This window comes from Gadus chalcogrammus, chromosome 21 (assembly GCF_026213295.1).
Source record: "Gadus chalcogrammus isolate NIFS_2021 chromosome 21, NIFS_Gcha_1.0, whole genome shotgun sequence".
NCBI lineage: Eukaryota > Metazoa > Chordata > Actinopteri > Gadiformes > Gadidae > Gadus > Gadus chalcogrammus.
In genome coordinates, this window is record NC_079432.1 from 2520004 (window position 1) to 2537372 (window position 17369).

The following is a 17369-nucleotide window of genomic DNA, read 5'->3' on the forward strand; positions in this document are numbered from 1 at the left end:
AAAGAGCCGCTCCAGAACCATGTGAGGAGCTCACCTGGAGTTCCTGCATGACCTTCACCAGCTTGGAGCAGTAGGACGGAGGCAGGCTGCATCTCTGGTGGAGGATGATCTCCAGCTCGTTGCTAGGCAACTCGTCAAAGTGGAGCTCCACAAATCGGTTGCGGAAGGCCCGGGAAAGAACCTGGGAGAGAGGGACGGGTTCTGAGTCACAGCACGTCGAGGACGGACAGCGGAACATCGACCACCACTTCAACCACATAACCCGTGAAACACGCTTCTCCCCGGACTCTGACCGGGGATTCACTTCTTCTGTGTAAAGTGTCAACAAAGACGCTCTTTGTAGCACATTGTATATTTCGTATATTTTTCATTCATATTTCTGCCCTATACTGCTGCTATGACACACGTACAGGTGTGTCATAGCAGAAGTATTAATAAAGCCATCTAAAGTTTTGACAAATTCAGACGAGGTTCTATCGGTTTACATTCTAAGCCAATAAAACAGTATAAACGTCTGTAACGACTTCCAACACCTCGACCAACAGACGGCGTTTAGAAGCGGTCCAAACCGGTTCTAAACGCTCCACCCCGAGACACCCTCAGACACTCCCCACTGACCTTCCTGCCGCCGTAGAGCCCCGGGGGATTCTGGGTAGCGAAGAGCATGAAGCGGGGGTGGGCCTTGATGACCTCCTGCGTCTCCGCCACGAAGAGCTCGCGGTTGTCGTCCAGCAGGCGGTTGAGGGCCTCCAGCACGTCGGTGGGGGCCAGGTTCAGCTCGTCCAGGATGATCCAGTAGCCCTTCCTCATGGCGTCGATCAGAACGCCTGCGCATACACACACACACACACACACACACACACACACACACACACACACACACACACACACACACACACACACACACACACACACACACACACACACACACACACACACACACACACACACACAGTACCTGGCTTAGTGAGGACACCTACACCCAGTGGTACTAACTAAGTGAGGACGCCTACACACACACACACAGTATGAGACCTGGCTTAATGAGGACGCCTACACAACAGTGTGATACTAATTTAGTGAGGACACCTACAAAACAGTGTGGTACTAACTTAGTGAGGACACCTACACAACACAGGGTTATACTAACTCAGTGAGGACACCAAGAAACAGAGTATGGTAATAACTTAGTGAGGACACCTACACTCAAACAGTATGAGACCAGACTTAGTGAGGACACCATCTACACACACAGCGTGATACTAACTTAGTGAGGCCACCAACACAACACAGTGATACTAACTTAGTGAGGACGCCTACACGACACAGTGTGATACCAACTTAATGAGGACACCTACACACACACATACAGGATTATATTAGCTTAATGAGGACTCCTACACACACACACATGCACACACACACAGTATGAGACCTGACTAAGTCAGGATGCCTAGACAGCACAGTATGATTCTAACTGACTTTATTTATTATTACCCTAACTTAGGGACTCACTGCTCCCCAGGAAAAACGAAGCCCAAGAATACAAACTAAGCTAAGCTATATGGGCTATGCTGTAGTGGCGGCGGGGTCAGGGGTCGTACCCTCTTTGAAGAGCAGCTTCCCCTTGTCGTCGGAGGAGTAGCAGCCGATGTACTCCTGGATGTCCGTGTGCTCGTGGTTGTTGATGCGGACGCACTGGTTCCCCGTGGCAAGGCCCAGCCAGCGGATCAGGCTGGTCTTACCCACCGAGGTCTCCCCCTGGATCAGGACCGGGTGACTCCTGCATGGGACACAGCCGTAAGGACCTTCATCACCTTTAGGAACTAGCCTTCATGACCTTTAGGAACTAGCCTTCATCACCTTAAGGAACTAGCCTTCATCACCTTCATGACCTAGCCTTCATTCCCTTCATGACCTAGCCTTCATTCCCTTCATGACCTAGCCTTCATTCCCTTGAGGACCTAGCCGTCATCAACTTCATAACCTTCATGACCGTCATGCTCAGGAGGTGGACTGCAGGTGGGCGGTGTTTGGGTTTAAAGGAACAGTCCGTAACGTTGACTGGGAGGGTTTAGAAGCTCTACTGCCGTCCAAATTCATGATATTGGAAATTCATGATATTGGAAAGTCAAACATAACAGATTGACCCGTGTTTCAGCGGGCCTCTGGCCATGGGATCCTTAGGTTGGGCAGAATCTCGTTCCATCTCTGTATCTCACTAGATATTTCATATCCGGCAACCCGGGGTACTGGTAGAAGGGTGAACCGCTAAACACAGGCCAGTATGGACCCATCAGGGAGGACATAATCGCTGAGGCATCGTCGTCGGAGAAGCCAGTATTTTAACGGAGTACGTTTCCATAATCATCAAGTTATGATGCTGTAGAAGGACTTGAACACATTAACGTCCATCTTTGCCAAAGCGCCTCAAGCCCCCATTTGAGAGGACAGTTGGGTTTTGGCGGGAAAGAGGGTGCAAGGGGCGGGGCCTTGGAGGAGACGGTTGTAATTACCCAGCAGACACCACTCTGACCAGGTCCCGCAGGTTGAGTTTGACGGAGTCGGTGAGGATGTAGGTGGGGTCGAGGGAGGGCTCCATCTCCCCCTGGGACACCCAGTACCCCTCCAGGGGCACGCAGGTCCGGCCCGTTGGCTCCGGGATGGGCTAAGGGACACGCAGCACAGCGTCAGCACCACCACTTCCTGTCACACTTCCTGCTTACTATTGACTCAGACTGGTCGAACGGTTTACTTTGATATGCATTTACACATTTACATGACACCTGTATTTCTACACACTAAATGTTGCAATGCCTTGTGGGAAATCATGGCTTACCAAACACATCAGTACGGTATTAATGAGGAAGTATATTTTATTTGGATATTTGGGAGGGAGTGAGTGAATAAGTGAGTGAGTGAGAGATTAAGTCAGTGCATATTTTATTTGTGAATGAATGAGTGAGCGTGTGTTCACCTGTCTGAGACACTTGGTGTTGCCCCCCAGGACGTACTGAGACACCAGCTTCTGGACCTGGGGGTGGGAGCTGCGGTCCAGCTGGGTCAGGAAGCTCAGACAGAAGCCCTGCAGGGACAAAACACCCTCAGTGGGGCCCTATTGGCTGGAGGCCGGTACTACACCCTGACAATGGCTCCGCGTTGACTGGAGGCCGGTTCTACACCCTCAGTGAGGTCCCTGTTGGCTGGAGGCCGGTACTTCACCCTGACAGTAGCTCCCTGTTGACTGGAGGCCGGTACTACACCCTGACAGTGGCTCCCCGTTGACTGGAGGCCGGTTCTACACCCTGACAGTGGCTCCCTGTTGGCTGGAGGCCGGTTCTACACCCTGACAGTGGCTCCCTGTTGACTGGAGGCAGGCAGGGCTCTGCAGCAGCCTTCAACACAACGGCCAGTAAACAGACACTAGCAGTAGATTCAGAAGGTCAACCCAGCCTGCGTTTCACTCCTATTTCCGCTCCTTATTATGGGGTTGCTAGTAGTTGAAACATAGTGGTGCAGCATTGACACTCGATATTTCTCTCCACTCCTACAAGCAGAAACATCAATTCAACTCGTCAAGATAAAACAGTCAGGAACTAACAACATAGACAAACAGTTATCCAGGTTTAGGACCCCAGCCCTGTGGTGGACTGGTTCCAGCCGTCCAGCAGACGGAGACGGAGTGGGGGCCGGTGGACCTACCTCGTACAGGGAGCGCTGCATGTTGTGACAGGGGTTGAGGGCCACGTATTTGAGGGCCCGGCAGAGGGTCCGGAGGCTGTAGTGGGGCCGGTGGCCCGTCCCGTCCACCAGCCGGCTCTGGGCCTCCCGCCGGATGGCCAGGTAGAAGCTGGAGGAGCCGGAACACAGGGGGGACGCATGGGGGGGGGGGGGGGGGCAGAGACCACGTTAGGGGACAGTGGTGGGGGGGGCAGCGTGAGCTGGAGGACCTCAGCTAGAGATCAAATAGAGATCATAACGAGAGATCCCAACAAGATATCACAACTAGAGATTCCTAACTAGAGATCACAACTAGAGATCACAACTAGAGATTCCTAACTAGAGATCACAACTAGAGATTCCTAACTAGAGATCTCAGCTACAATCGAGATCCCAAAGACAGACCTCAACCAGAGATCTCAACTAGAGATCATAACGAGAGATCTCAACTAGAGATAATAACGAGAGATCTCAACTAGAGATAATAACGAGAGATCTCAACTAGAGATCATAACGAGAGATCTCAGCTAGAGATCACAACTAGAGATCCCAAAGAGAGATCTCAGCTAGAGATCACAACTAGAGATCCCAAAGAGAGATCTCAGCTAGAGATCACAACTAGAGATCACAACTAAAGATTCCTAACTAAAGATCTCAGCTAGAGATCAAAACGAGAGATCTCAACTAGAGATCCAAACTAAGAATCACAATGAGATCTGAGGAGATCAAACACACTGGAGACCTGTGCAGACTTTGCCAACAGTCCCCAAACTTTAAGGTGTTCTAAAACAGCCCCAAAACGCTTCGGACTGAGGTCAGAGATCCCTACGACATCTCGGCTAAATCAGAGTGAGATCTCTGGGAAATCTCAGGAGATCTGAGAAGGGAACCTGAGTGAGGCGGTGGTGCTGATGAGGTCCTGACCTGATGATGCCTTGGGTGATGTTGCGGTGGGGGTTCAGTCCCTTCAGGTAGTCGCACACGAGGATCCGAAGATCTCCCTCGTTCTCCAGCTCCTCCAGGTAGACCTCAGTAAATCTGCCATGGACAGACACATGCTCATCAAACACGTTCTCAAATCCACCACGTATTCTTATCATCATAAAAAAAAGGTATTGATATAGAATATTATTGTGTACTTTGTGTACTGTTTCAGTAAATAACTTTGATGCCAAAACAAAACAGACAGGTGTGTGGCAGACAGGTGTGTGGCAGACAGGTGTGAGGCAGACAGGTGTGTGGCCGACAGGTGTGTAGCAGACAGGTGTGTTGCCGACAGGTGTGTTGCCGACAGGTGTGTGGCAGACAGGTGTGTGGCAGACAGGTGTGTGGCAGACAGTGTGCAGACAGGTGTGTTGCCGACAGGTGTGTGGCAGACAGGTGTGTGGCAGACAGGTGTGTGGCAGACAGGTGTGTTGCAGACAGGTGTGTTGCCGACAGGTGTGTGGCAGACAGGTGTGTGGCAGACAGGTGTGTGGCAGACAGGTGTGTGGCAGACAGGTGTGTTGCAGACAGACAGGTGTTCCAGGGCTCCTCACCGGTTCCTGATGCCCAGGGGCAGGTTCCTCTTGCCCACGTCGGTAGCCGGGTTCATGCAGGCAAACAGTCTGAAGTCAGGGTGTCGCACCAGCGGCTCTGCAGAGAGCGGGGAGAGAGGGGGTCACACACCAGGACACACACGCCAAGACACACACCAGGACACACACCAGGACACAGACCAGGACACACACCAGGACACACACACCAAACTGTTCAGGACTTAATCTAGGCTCAGAGTAAATTAGTAAAGTAAACAGCGTCTGTGATAAAGTAATGCAGGAAAAACCGCAACGTTCCACGATTTACATCTGAAGAATATATAACCGAACACACCGCCTTGAATTTAAAGAAAAAGGTTTAATCAAACTAAATTTAAAATACGTAACTTTAAACAAAGTGGGAAGAAAGTGTTCTACACAGCGCTCTCACCTGTGTCCCCGCGGTCCAGCAGCACCAGGGAGCCGGCGGTTCCTTCCAGAAGCCCACTCAGACACTCCAGGGTCTCCGGAGCCGCCAGGTTGATCTCGTCCAGAAGAATCCACTCTCCCTTCTTCACCGCCTGGGCCAGAGTCCCCTGAAGACAACAAACACACAGTGTGAACCATCACTAGTGAGGACTCTGTGGGACAGAGTCCCCTGAAGACAACAAACACACAGTGTGAACCATCACTAGTGAGGACTCTGTGGGACAGAGTCCCCTGAAGACAAGACAGACAGACACACACACACACAGTGAAAACCACTTTGTGGGTACACAAACAGAGTCACAGTACGAAGCGAGAAAAAATTGCTACAAACATGAACAAACAATGAAGATGTTATGGTTCACACATTATAGACAGGTGATCATCATCACGATGTACTGTGTCATGTTGTGTTGTGTCATTTAGCGCATAGCGTCGGATGCTACGTCGTCTCCATGGTTACCTCGACGAAGGCGAAGACCATGGCCGACTCGCAGGCACGGATCTGCTGCTGGGTCTGAGTCAGCCTCACGGCCAGGACCTCCCACTGCTCCTGGAGCAGGGCGGCTGGGGGGGGGGGGGCACAGGGACAGGTCAGTACACAACCACAGGGACAGGTCAGTACACAACCACACACACACACACACACAACCACAGGGACAGGTCAGTACACAACCACACACACACACACACACACAACCACAGGGACAGGTCAGTACACAACCACACACACACACACACACAACCACAGGGACAGGTCAGTACACAACCACACACACACACACACACAACCACAGGGACAGGTCAGTACACAACCACACACACACACACACAACCACAGGGACAGGTCAGTACACAACCACACACACACACACACACAACCACAGGGACAGGTCAGTACACAACCACACACACACACACACACAACCACAGGGACAGGTCAGTACACAACCACACACACACACAACCACAGGGACAGGTCAGTACACAACCACACACACACACACACACACACACACACACACACACACACACACACAGGTCAGTACACAACCACACACACACACAACCACAGGGACAGGTCAGTACACAACCACACACACACAACCACAGGGACAGGTCAGTACACAACCACACACACACACACACACACACACAACCACAGGGACAGGTCAGTACACAACCACACACACACACACACACACACAACCACAGGGACAGGTCAGTACACAACCACACACACACACACACACACACAGGGACACGTCAGTATACAACCACACACACACACACACACACACACACACAACCACAGGGACAGGTCAGTACACAACCACACAACCACAGGGACACGTCAGTACACACACACACACACACATACACACACACACACACACACAGGGACACGTCAGTACACACACACACGCACATACAGAGACACGTCAGTACACAACCACACAAACACACACACCTCAGTACAAAAGTACAAAGAGTACACCCCCCCCCCCCCCCCCGGCGGTCTGTCATCCCCCCCCTCACCGTTGGACTTCTCCTGCAGCTCCTTGGTGAGCGCCGACTTGCAGACGTGGTCCATGAGCTTGAGCAGGTCGTGCCAGCGCTTGCCCCTGAAGCAGGTCTGCACGTGGCCCAGGAAGGTGAGGTTCTGCTTGCGGGAGTAGGTCTGGGAGAAGAGGTCCTCGAAGGCCTCGCGCAGCGGCAGCAGGATCAGCTTGTGGTCCACGGGCTTGTACCTACCGGACCCGGGGGGGGGGGGGGGGGGGGGGCTCCTGTTAGAGTCGCAGTGTGTCGTGGTGGTGGTGTTGGTGTTGGTGTTGTGGTCGTGGCGGTAGTGTACTCCTACATTGTGTCGTGGGCTGTTATTGTGATAGTATGGTTGGGTTGTGTATTGGGCTGGAGAGTTGTGTGTTGTTGAGTTGTGTTGTTGAGTTGTGTATTGGGCTGTAGAGTTGTGTGTTGTTGAGTTGTGTATTGGGCTGTAGAGTTGTGTGTTGTTGAGTTGTGTTGTTGAGTTATGTATTGGGCTGTAGAGTTGTGTTGTTGAGTTGTGTATTGGGCTGGAGAGTTGTGTGTTGTTGAGTTGTGTATTGGGCGGTATAGGTGTGTTTTGTTGAGTTGTGTTGTGTTGTTGAATTGTGTACTGGGCTGTAGAGTTGTGTATTATTGAGTTGTGTATTGAGCTGTAGAGTTGTGTGTTGTTTAGTTGTGTTTATGAGTTGTGTATTAGGCTGTAGTTTTGTGTGTTGTTGAGTTGTGTATTGGTCTGCAGAGCGGTGTGTCGTTTAGTTGTGTTGTTGTGTTGTGTATTGGGCTGTAGAGTTGTGTTGTTGTGTTGTGTACTGTCTGCAGAGCGGTGTGTTGTTTAGCTGTGTTGTGTTGTGTATTGGGCTGTAGAGTTGTGTTGTGTTGTGTACTGGTCTGCAGAGCGGTGTGTGTGTGTTCCCTCACCCTCCCAGCAGGTCGGCGGTGTCGCTCTGCTGGTTCATGTTCACCACCCTCAGCTTGTGTCCTGCACACAAACAACAAAATCAAGAACTGCAACACAACCTCAGACGCACAAACATCTCCACTCAAACAACCAAAAGGGTTACTACCTTACCTGCACATGGATTTATTGTTTTTTAAATTGAATGTGTAAATTAAACAAACCAAATCCTCATTTAACAACAGCTGTGAGTACCTTAATTGGCAGGGGGAGGGGCTTGTACCGCCATTGCCAATTAAGGAACAACTCACCTGTGTTGACCCCCAGGTACTGACCCCGGGAGGTCTAGGGGATCCTCTCTACTGCTGGTCTGATCAGGGGCTCACCTGTGATGCCGGCCAGGTACTGGACGGTGGAGGTCTTCCCGGTGCCCGTCTCCCCCACCAGCAGCACCGGCTCCCCCTGGTTCACGCACACGGCCAGCTGCTCCAGCAGCACCGCCGACGGGCGCGTGGCCGCGAACGTCTGGTTCTCCCTGAGGGGGGGGGGGGGGGGCAGAGACACGTTAGGGGACAGCGGGGGGGGGGGGGGGGGGATGGTCTAGTGGGGTTCCTGCGGCGGGGGGGGGGGGGGGGGGGGGGGGGGTCCACTCACACAGAGATCTGCACCAGGGGGCTCTGCTTGCGCTCCAGCGTGACGCGGCCCACAGACACCTCCAGCTCCTCCAGGGAGATCCCGGGCTGGTACATCTGGACGAAGTGCTGCGCCTGGTGGGAGGGGGGCAGGGGAGGGTGAACACAGGAGGGGGTGAACACATGAGGAGGTGAACACATGAGGGGGTGAACACATGAGGAGGTGAACACATGAGGGGGTGAACACATGAGGGGGTGAACACATGAGGAGGTGAACACATGAGGGGGTGAACACATGAGGGGGTGAACACATGAGGGGGTGAACACATGAGGAGGTGAACACATGAGGGGGTGAACACATGAGGAGGTGAACACATGAGGAGGTGAACACATGAGGGGGTGAACACATGAGGAGGTGAACACATGAGGAGGTGACCACATGAGAGGGTGACCACATGAGAGGGTGAACACATGATGTCAGGTTGGCGTTCGGTTCGGTAGACCCAGATCCCCCCCCCCCCCCCCCCCCCCCATCCCGTCGGGCGGCGGCCAAACCTTTTCCTTGGAGATGTTGAGCTTGCTCCCGATGACCTCGGCCATCCGCAGCCGGCTGTCTGAGCGAGAGAGCATCGCCGTGAAGCAGTCCAGGGCCTGGGGAGAGCGGGGAACCGTTACTAACACAAACAACGACTACTGGTTTGTATGTTGTTCACATGTCAATAACAACGGTATCCTAGCTAATGTTGCTAAGTGGCTAAAGGGCGATTTGACCCCCCCCCCCCCCCCCCAAAATAATCCTAAATCATGCCAGCAACAGGGCAAGCTAACTACAGATAGCCGCTAATTGCTAGGTGGCTAGGTGTTAGCCTACATCTTGGACTTCTGCAAACATATAATTTGATCAGCTGAAAAAAATTACATTACATGCTAGCTTATGCTAGCAACATGCTAATCAATTAAATTACATTTGTATAGCCTTTAATCTCCTTTGCAGTCTCAAAGGGCTTAGCAGGCCAAATACTTGTGACCTTAAAGCCGCTACCTGCTTAGTGCTAGCGTTAGCTTACCTCCTGGAAGACGCGCTGAGCCGTGGCAGAGGAGGAGCTGTCGAAGTCGCTGCTGATCCTCTCGCACCACTTCAGGAGGTCCCTGGGAGCGGAGAAAACACCTTAAAACACCAAGCACTACACCTTTAACCAGCCTTATAACACCAACCACTACACCTTTAACCAGCCTTATATCACCAACCACTACACCTTTAACCAGCCTTATAACACCAACCACTACACCTTTAACCAGCCTTATAACACCAACCACTACACCTTTAACCAGCCTCATTAAACCAACCACTACACCTTTAACCAGCCTTATATCAACAACCACTACACCTTTAACCAGCCTTATATCAACAACCACTACACCTTTAACCAGCCTTATATCACCAACCACTACACCTTTAACCAGCCTTATATCACCAAGCACTACACCTTTAACCAGCCTTATAACACCAACCACTACACCTTTAACCAGCCTTATATCACCAACCACTACACCTTTAACCAGCCTTATAACACCAACCACTACACCTTTAACCAGCCTCATTAAACCAACCACTACACCTTTAACCAGCCTTATATCAACAACCACTACACCTTTAACCAGCCTTATAACACCAACCACTACACCTTTAACCAGCCTCAATAAACCAACCACTACACCTTTAACCAGCCTCATTAAACCAACCACTACACCTTTAACCAGCCTTATATCACCAACCACTACACCTTTAACAAGCATCATAACACCAACCACTACGCCTTTAACCAGCCTCATATCACCAACCAGTACACCTTTAACCAGCCTCATTAAACCAACCACTACACCTTTAACCAGCCTCATTAAACCAACCAATGCCCGTTTAAGGTTTGGTTTACGCACCCAAAACTAGGGCTGCTTTTTTATGGAAAACAATTCAGAATCACTATTATTTTGGTCAATATTGAAATCTTGATTATTTTTTAGTTTGAAAACATGACACATTTATTCATAATTTCGAAATTGTGGGGTCACATGAGGTTAGAAAAAAATAAAATAAAATTGAAATAATTTCAAGATATGTATCCAGCTGTAAAAAATAATTATAATGATAATTGTTTCAACTCGATTAAAGAAGTTTGGTGATCGTTTCACTCAAAATCGCGATCAAAATTTGAGTAATCACCCAGCCCTCCCCAAAACTCACGTTTACTGCCCAGTTTTGCCTCATCCAACATTCAAGATCAAGATTATTTTGACTGATTTTTTTAAGGCTATCACGAGAAGATGATATAAATGGATCAATAAAGTTCCCAATTGCAGGATCCGTAACACTTCCGACCTTTATGTGATTAACAAGCTTGATTACAACTTTATTGATCCATCTATATCAGAACAGTTTGGAAAGCTTTCACTCCGCTCTGTTCATCATGGCGCGAATAGGATCTGAATGATTGGTTTGTTGCCGTACGTAAGGCGCATCAGGCCAGAGCGACCACTGCAGGGACAGCCGGTAACGACGTAAATAATGACCTTCACATCGTCTCGGTGACCGGGTTCACAGGGGTGACCCCAGCCTTTCACACCCGATAGTCGGATGGTGAGCGTGGGCGATCCAACCCCGGTGACATATGTTTAATCCAGCGCTCCCCAGCTGATGCCCTACTTAGGTTAATGACATTGATCGGGGAAAAGCAACGTATACATGATGGAGGCCGATTGCACAATATATGGAAAATAGACCAACCAGACCTATTGATCTGTGAGTGGGAGCCACAACAGACCGCCACCCCCACCAGTCCGCCTTAAGGCCTTCTGGGCCAGCTGAACACTAGACTGGAACAGGAAGAGACATAACAGACCGCCACCCCCACCAGTCCGCCTTAAGGCCTTCTGGGCCAGCGGAACACTAGACTGGAACAGGAAGAGACATAACAGACCGGCCAGGTGGGCCGTGGTCGAGGCCATCCCGGGGACAGATCCATACCCCATCGGACCGGGCAGGACCGGAAAGATCATTAAACCCCAGTGGGCAGGGAGGATTCCCAGACTAACCGAGCGACCGGTGTTTGATGCCCGGTGTCTGTACCGTCTAACCCCAATCTGCTCCTTAATGACCCGTCTCTGTACTGTCTAACCCCTACCTGCTCCTTAATGACCTGTCTCTGTACTGTCTAACCCCTACCTGCTCCTTAATGACCTCTCTCTGTACTGTCTAACCCCTACCTGCTCCTTAATGACCTGTCTCTGTACTGTCTAACCCCTACCTGCTCCTTAATGACCTGTCTCTGTACTGTCTAACCCCTACCTGCTCCTTAATGACCCGTCTCTGTACTGTCTAACCCCTACCTGCTCCTTAATGACCCGTCTCTGTACTGTCTAACCCCTACCTGCTCCTTAATGACCCGTCTCTGTACTGTCTAACCCCTACCTGCTCCTTAATGACCCGTCTCTGTACTGTCTAACCCCTATCTGCTCCTTAATGACCTGTCTCTGTACTGTCTAACCCCTACCTGCTCCTTAATGACCCGTCTCTGTACTGTCTAACCTCTACCTGCTCCTTAATGACCTGTCTCTGTACTGTCTAACCCCTACCTGCTCCTTAATGACCTGTCTCTGTACTGTCTAACCCCTACCTGCTCCTTAATGACCTGTCTCTGTACTGTCTAACCCCTACCTGCTCCTCAATGACCTGTCTCTGTACTGTCTAACCCCTACCTGCTCCTTAATGACCTGTCTCTGTACTGTCTAACCCCTACCTGCTCCTCAATGACCCGTCTCTGTACTGTCTAACCCCTACCTGCTCCTTAATGACCTCTCTGTACTGTCTAACCCCTACCTGCTCCTTAATGACCTGTCCATGTACTGTCTAACCCCTACCTGCTCCATAATGACCTGTCGCTTTACTGTCTAACCCCTGCTCCTTAATGACCTGTCTCTGTACTGTCTAACCCCTACCTGCTCCTTAATGACCTGTCTCTGTACTGTCTAACCCCTACCGGCTCCTTAATGACCTGTCTCTGTACTGTCTAACCCCTACCTGCTCCTCAATGACCTGTCTCTGTACTGTCTAACCCCTACCTGCTCCTTACTGACCTGTCTCTGTACTGTCTAACCCCTACCTGCTCCTTAATGACCTGTCTCTGTACTGTCTAACCCCTACCTGCTCCTCAATGACCCGTCTCCACCAGAGTGAACACATCTCCATGGGGGTTACCGTAGCGACAGGGCCCGCCCCTCCAGCGCCGAGGTCCGGTCCTCGGTCCGGGTCTGCGGGGGGGCGTCCTCCAGGGGCGCGGGGGGGCTCCCGGGTCGGACGGGGTCCACGTCGGAGTGGCGCTCCCCGGTCAGCTGGCAGTAGATGTCCAGCAGGCGGTCTGCCACCACCGTGAGGCCGGAGTACCTGGAGGTCAGCACCTTGGGGGGGGGCAGGGGGGGCAGTTAGACCGGGGTACCTGGACGAAGGGGGGGGGGGGGGGGGGGGGGGAAGGGGGGGTTCCCATACTACTTCTCCCTGAGGGATTCAGATTCCTGAACTGGAGTATCGGCCGATACGGATCATACCGATAGAGCATAGCATCTAACTACTAGTGCCACAAAATTCATAATCACTATTATTTTGTTCAATATTGAAATCTTTTTTTTTTTTTTGTTTGAAAACATGACACATTTATTCATAATTTCGAAATGATGTGGTCACATGAGGTCAGGAAAATAATAAAAAATGAAATAATTTCCAGGTATGTATCCAGATGTAAAAAAATTAGATAATAATTGTTTCAACTCGATTAAATAAGTTTGGTGACACAAACCTCCTCAACTAATACTGTATAGATTAGCAAGACTAGAATCTTGGATTAAAGGTTCAAAATGTTTTGACGATTTAACGATTGTAAACTCTCCTACAGGGACCGACCTCGGTCCTACGGGGACCCCGGTCCTACGGGGGCCCCGGTCCTACGGGGACCGACCTCGGTCCTACGGGGACCCCGGTCCGACGGGGGCCCCGGTCCGACGGGGGCCCCGGTCCTATGGGGGCCCCGGTCCTACGGGGGCCCCGGTCCTACGGGGGCCCCGGTCCTACGGGGGCCTCCCCCTGCCTGCTGTGAGGGCCTACCTTCTTCAGCTCCTCGCGGGGCATGTTGCCCACCGGCACCTTGGTCCAGTACTTGTCCAGCAGAGCGGCGTGGCTGGACTGGGGCCGGTACCAGCTGCCCCCGCTGTAGTACATCCTGCAACACACCCACAACCGGTTAGAACCAGAACAACCCAGAACCACCCAGAACCACAACCACACCCACAACCGCTTAGAACCAGAACAACCCAGAACCACCCAGAACCACAACCACACCCACAACCGCTTAGAACCAGAACAACCCAGAACCACCCAGAACCACAACCACACCCACAACCGGTTAGAACCAGAACCACCCAGAACCACCCAGAACCACAATCACACCCACAACCGCTTAGAACCAGAACAACCCAGAACCACCCAGAACCACAACCACACCCACAACCGCTTAGAACCAGAACAACCCAGAACCACCCAGAACCACAACCACACCCACAACCGCTTAGAACCAGAACCACCCAGAACTAGAACCTCTTAGAACCAGAACCACCCAGAACCACAACCGCTTAGAACCAGAACCACCCAGAACCACAACCTCTTAGAACAGGACCCCTTAGAACCACTTACAACCAGACCCTATCACGGGGTCTCCTGGTATGCATTCAGGGTTGCTTGTAACAGCCGACTTAGTATAATAACAGCATAATAATAGTATAGTAACAGTATAGTAACAGTATAGTAACAGTAGATGTTAGCGGCAAGTAAGATCAGGGTTGAACCCTGAACAGCAGAACATCCAACAGAACATAGAACCCTGAAACTTGTGTCCAACCCGAGTAGAGACCCCACGACCACAGACAGACTAACCCGAGTAGAGACCCCATGACCACAGACAGACTAACCCGAGTAGAGACCCCACGACCACAGACAGACTAACCCGAGTAGAGACCCCACGACCACAGACAGACTAACCCGAGTAGAGACCCCACGACCACAGACAGACTAACCCGAGTAGAGACCCCACGACCACAGACAGACTAACCCGAGTAGAGACCCCACGACCACAGACAGACTAACCCGAGTAGAGACCCCACGACCACAGACAGACTAACCTGAGTAGAGACCCCACGACCACAGACAGTCTAACCCGGGTAGAGACCCAACGACCACACAGAGTCTAACCCGGGTAGAGACCCAACGACCACAGATAGACTAACCCGGGTAGAGACCCAACGACCACAGACAGTCCAACCCGGGTAAAGACCCAACGACCACACAGATCCATCATCTCTACCGACCTTCTGGTGGCGAAGAACTGGAAGCCGGGAGCGACGTCGATGCAGTCCTCTCTCCCGGGGATGGTCAGCTTCTTGTTCTCCATCAGAGGCAGCAGAACAGAGATCTACGCCAACGAGTAGGAGCGCTATTAGAACATCGTTATATCTATATCTGAATCAGAGGGCTAACCAGAGAAAGGCATGACCTGTAGAATAGTATAAATCAAACAAACTAAATGAAGAACGACTCATTAAGGTTAAATATCCAACACATCTCACACTTGAAGATAAGAGAGGAAAAGTTGAATTCCTTCCAAACCACTCATGACAGATTATCTCTGTGCTACATGTGACTGTCTGTCTTCACTTCCGATACAGAGACCACTAGAAAGACATTCTGAGTACATATCAGGGCTGAACGATTTGGGGAAATAATCGAATTCTGATTATTTTGACCAATATTGCGATTGCGATTTAATGGGCGATTTCTATCATTTATTAAGTTCCTTATGTTGTGTATTATTCACAAAAAAAATTAATAAATCATTCTTTAGTATGACCAACACAACATTGGAAGCAGTCAACATAAAAACTGCTCTTTCCTTTAGGCCAGGCCGATGTGTTGAGATTAATTTATATTATAAACTTCTTTAACAATTTAATTGTAAATAAAAAATAAAAATAAATGAATCGTACTGATTTCCAGTCAGTAACGGTAATAAATCACTTTTTTTTAAATTATTATAAAAAAAATTAATCGCAGTCTTAACCGTGTTCTCTTAAATTGCGATTTTGATTTGAATTAGATTAATCGTTCAGCCCTAGTACTTGTATAAAGGTATAGATGTGGGTGTGCTGACCACGTCCAGGGGGGCGTGGTCGATGTCCTCCAACAGGATCCACTGTCCGCGGGCCACGGCCTGGGTCAGGGTCCCCGGCTGCCACACGAACTTCCCCGGGATGTCGGTACAGCGGTACATACCCAGCAGCATCTACACACACACACACACGTAGAGAACACACACACACACACACACACACACACACACACACACACACACACACACACACACACACACACACACACACACACACACACACACACACACACACACACACACACACACACACACACACACACACACACTTTAGTGAGACTGAATATAAACTCACTACAGTTCAGCTACACAGGCTAGTGTATACACGTTGGAGTTGAGCTATTTACACACACACACACACACACACACACACACATATTACACCTTAACCCTAATTATATACATGATAATCTAATGCCATTATACACAGTTCAGCGACAGTTAAACACATGTAGATATCCTTAAATATATTTGATTATATCTCATAATTAATATTCTATCCTTAAAACATTAATTCCATTCTGGAAACAGGAGTAGGTTGGGTTCCGGTCGGTGGGTTGGGTTACAGTCAGTCGGTTGGGTTCTGGTCTGTCGGTTGGGTTACAGTGGGTGGGTCTGTTCCGGTCGGGGGGGATAAGGTCCCGGGGGGTGGGTCGGTCCCGGGGGGTGGGTCGGTCCCGGGGGGTGGGTCTGTCCCGGGGGGTACCTTGCTGTCGGTCTGGTCTCCCAGCTGGACCTTGAGGATCTCCGAGGCCTTGGTGTGGCCGGTGACCGCCGCCATGAACTCCACCAGCGCCGTCTTGCCGCAGCCGATGGGCCCCTCCAGCAGCACGGCCTTCTGGGATGCCACGGCCAGCGCCAGCCGCCGCAGGTTCCGACAGGTGGAGTCCACCAGCACCAGCTCCCTGGGGTTCACCTGCAGCCAGAACACAGCATGAGGCGGGGGGGGGGCTTCGGGCCATGACTAGTGATCGACCGATATATCGGCTGATATTTGCGTTTTTTACGTGTATCGCCATCGGCCGATACGCGTTCGCAGATTATTATTATTTCATTCTAATATTTTTGCCATGATTTACAAAACGACAAGTTCAATACATTTTCATTTTTTAAATTGAGACAATTTACATCATTTTTATGATGTAAATTGAGGGAGCAAAAGCAGCATCGGTTCAAATTATCGGCTCAAGAAAAATCGGCAGCCCATATCGGTCATCGGCTAAGGCCCTAATATATCCACATCGGTCGACCCCTACTAGCCATGACTGCAGACTGGGGGGGGGGGGGGGGCAGACCGGCTCAGACC

General features: G+C 50.8%; 1 protein-coding gene across 1 annotated transcript in view; it reads right to left on the reverse strand.

Moving 5' to 3' along the window:
* mdn1 (midasin AAA ATPase 1) overlaps nt 1-17369 on the reverse strand; it is a 68036-nt gene that overhangs the window by 47628 nt on the left and 3039 nt on the right. The window contains exons 6-26 of the mRNA XM_056580616.1: nt 16770-16979; nt 16046-16177; nt 15207-15310; nt 13951-14065; nt 13051-13250; nt 9866-9947; nt 9354-9449; nt 8821-8933; nt 8553-8701; nt 8190-8250; nt 7263-7474; nt 6187-6290; nt 5689-5833; nt 5259-5355; nt 4645-4758; nt 3703-3850; nt 2978-3085; nt 2517-2668; nt 1605-1783; nt 619-827; nt 35-181 (exon numbers count right to left, since the gene is read on the reverse strand). Of these exons, the coding sequence (XP_056436591.1) occupies nt 35-181; nt 619-827; nt 1605-1783; nt 2517-2668; nt 2978-3085; nt 3703-3850; nt 4645-4758; nt 5259-5355; nt 5689-5833; nt 6187-6290; nt 7263-7474; nt 8190-8250; nt 8553-8701; nt 8821-8933; nt 9354-9449; nt 9866-9947; nt 13051-13250; nt 13951-14065; nt 15207-15310; nt 16046-16177; nt 16770-16979 (2877 nt within the window). The remainder of the gene's footprint in view (nt 1-34; nt 182-618; nt 828-1604; nt 1784-2516; nt 2669-2977; nt 3086-3702; nt 3851-4644; nt 4759-5258; nt 5356-5688; nt 5834-6186; nt 6291-7262; nt 7475-8189; nt 8251-8552; nt 8702-8820; nt 8934-9353; nt 9450-9865; nt 9948-13050; nt 13251-13950; nt 14066-15206; nt 15311-16045; nt 16178-16769; nt 16980-17369) is intronic.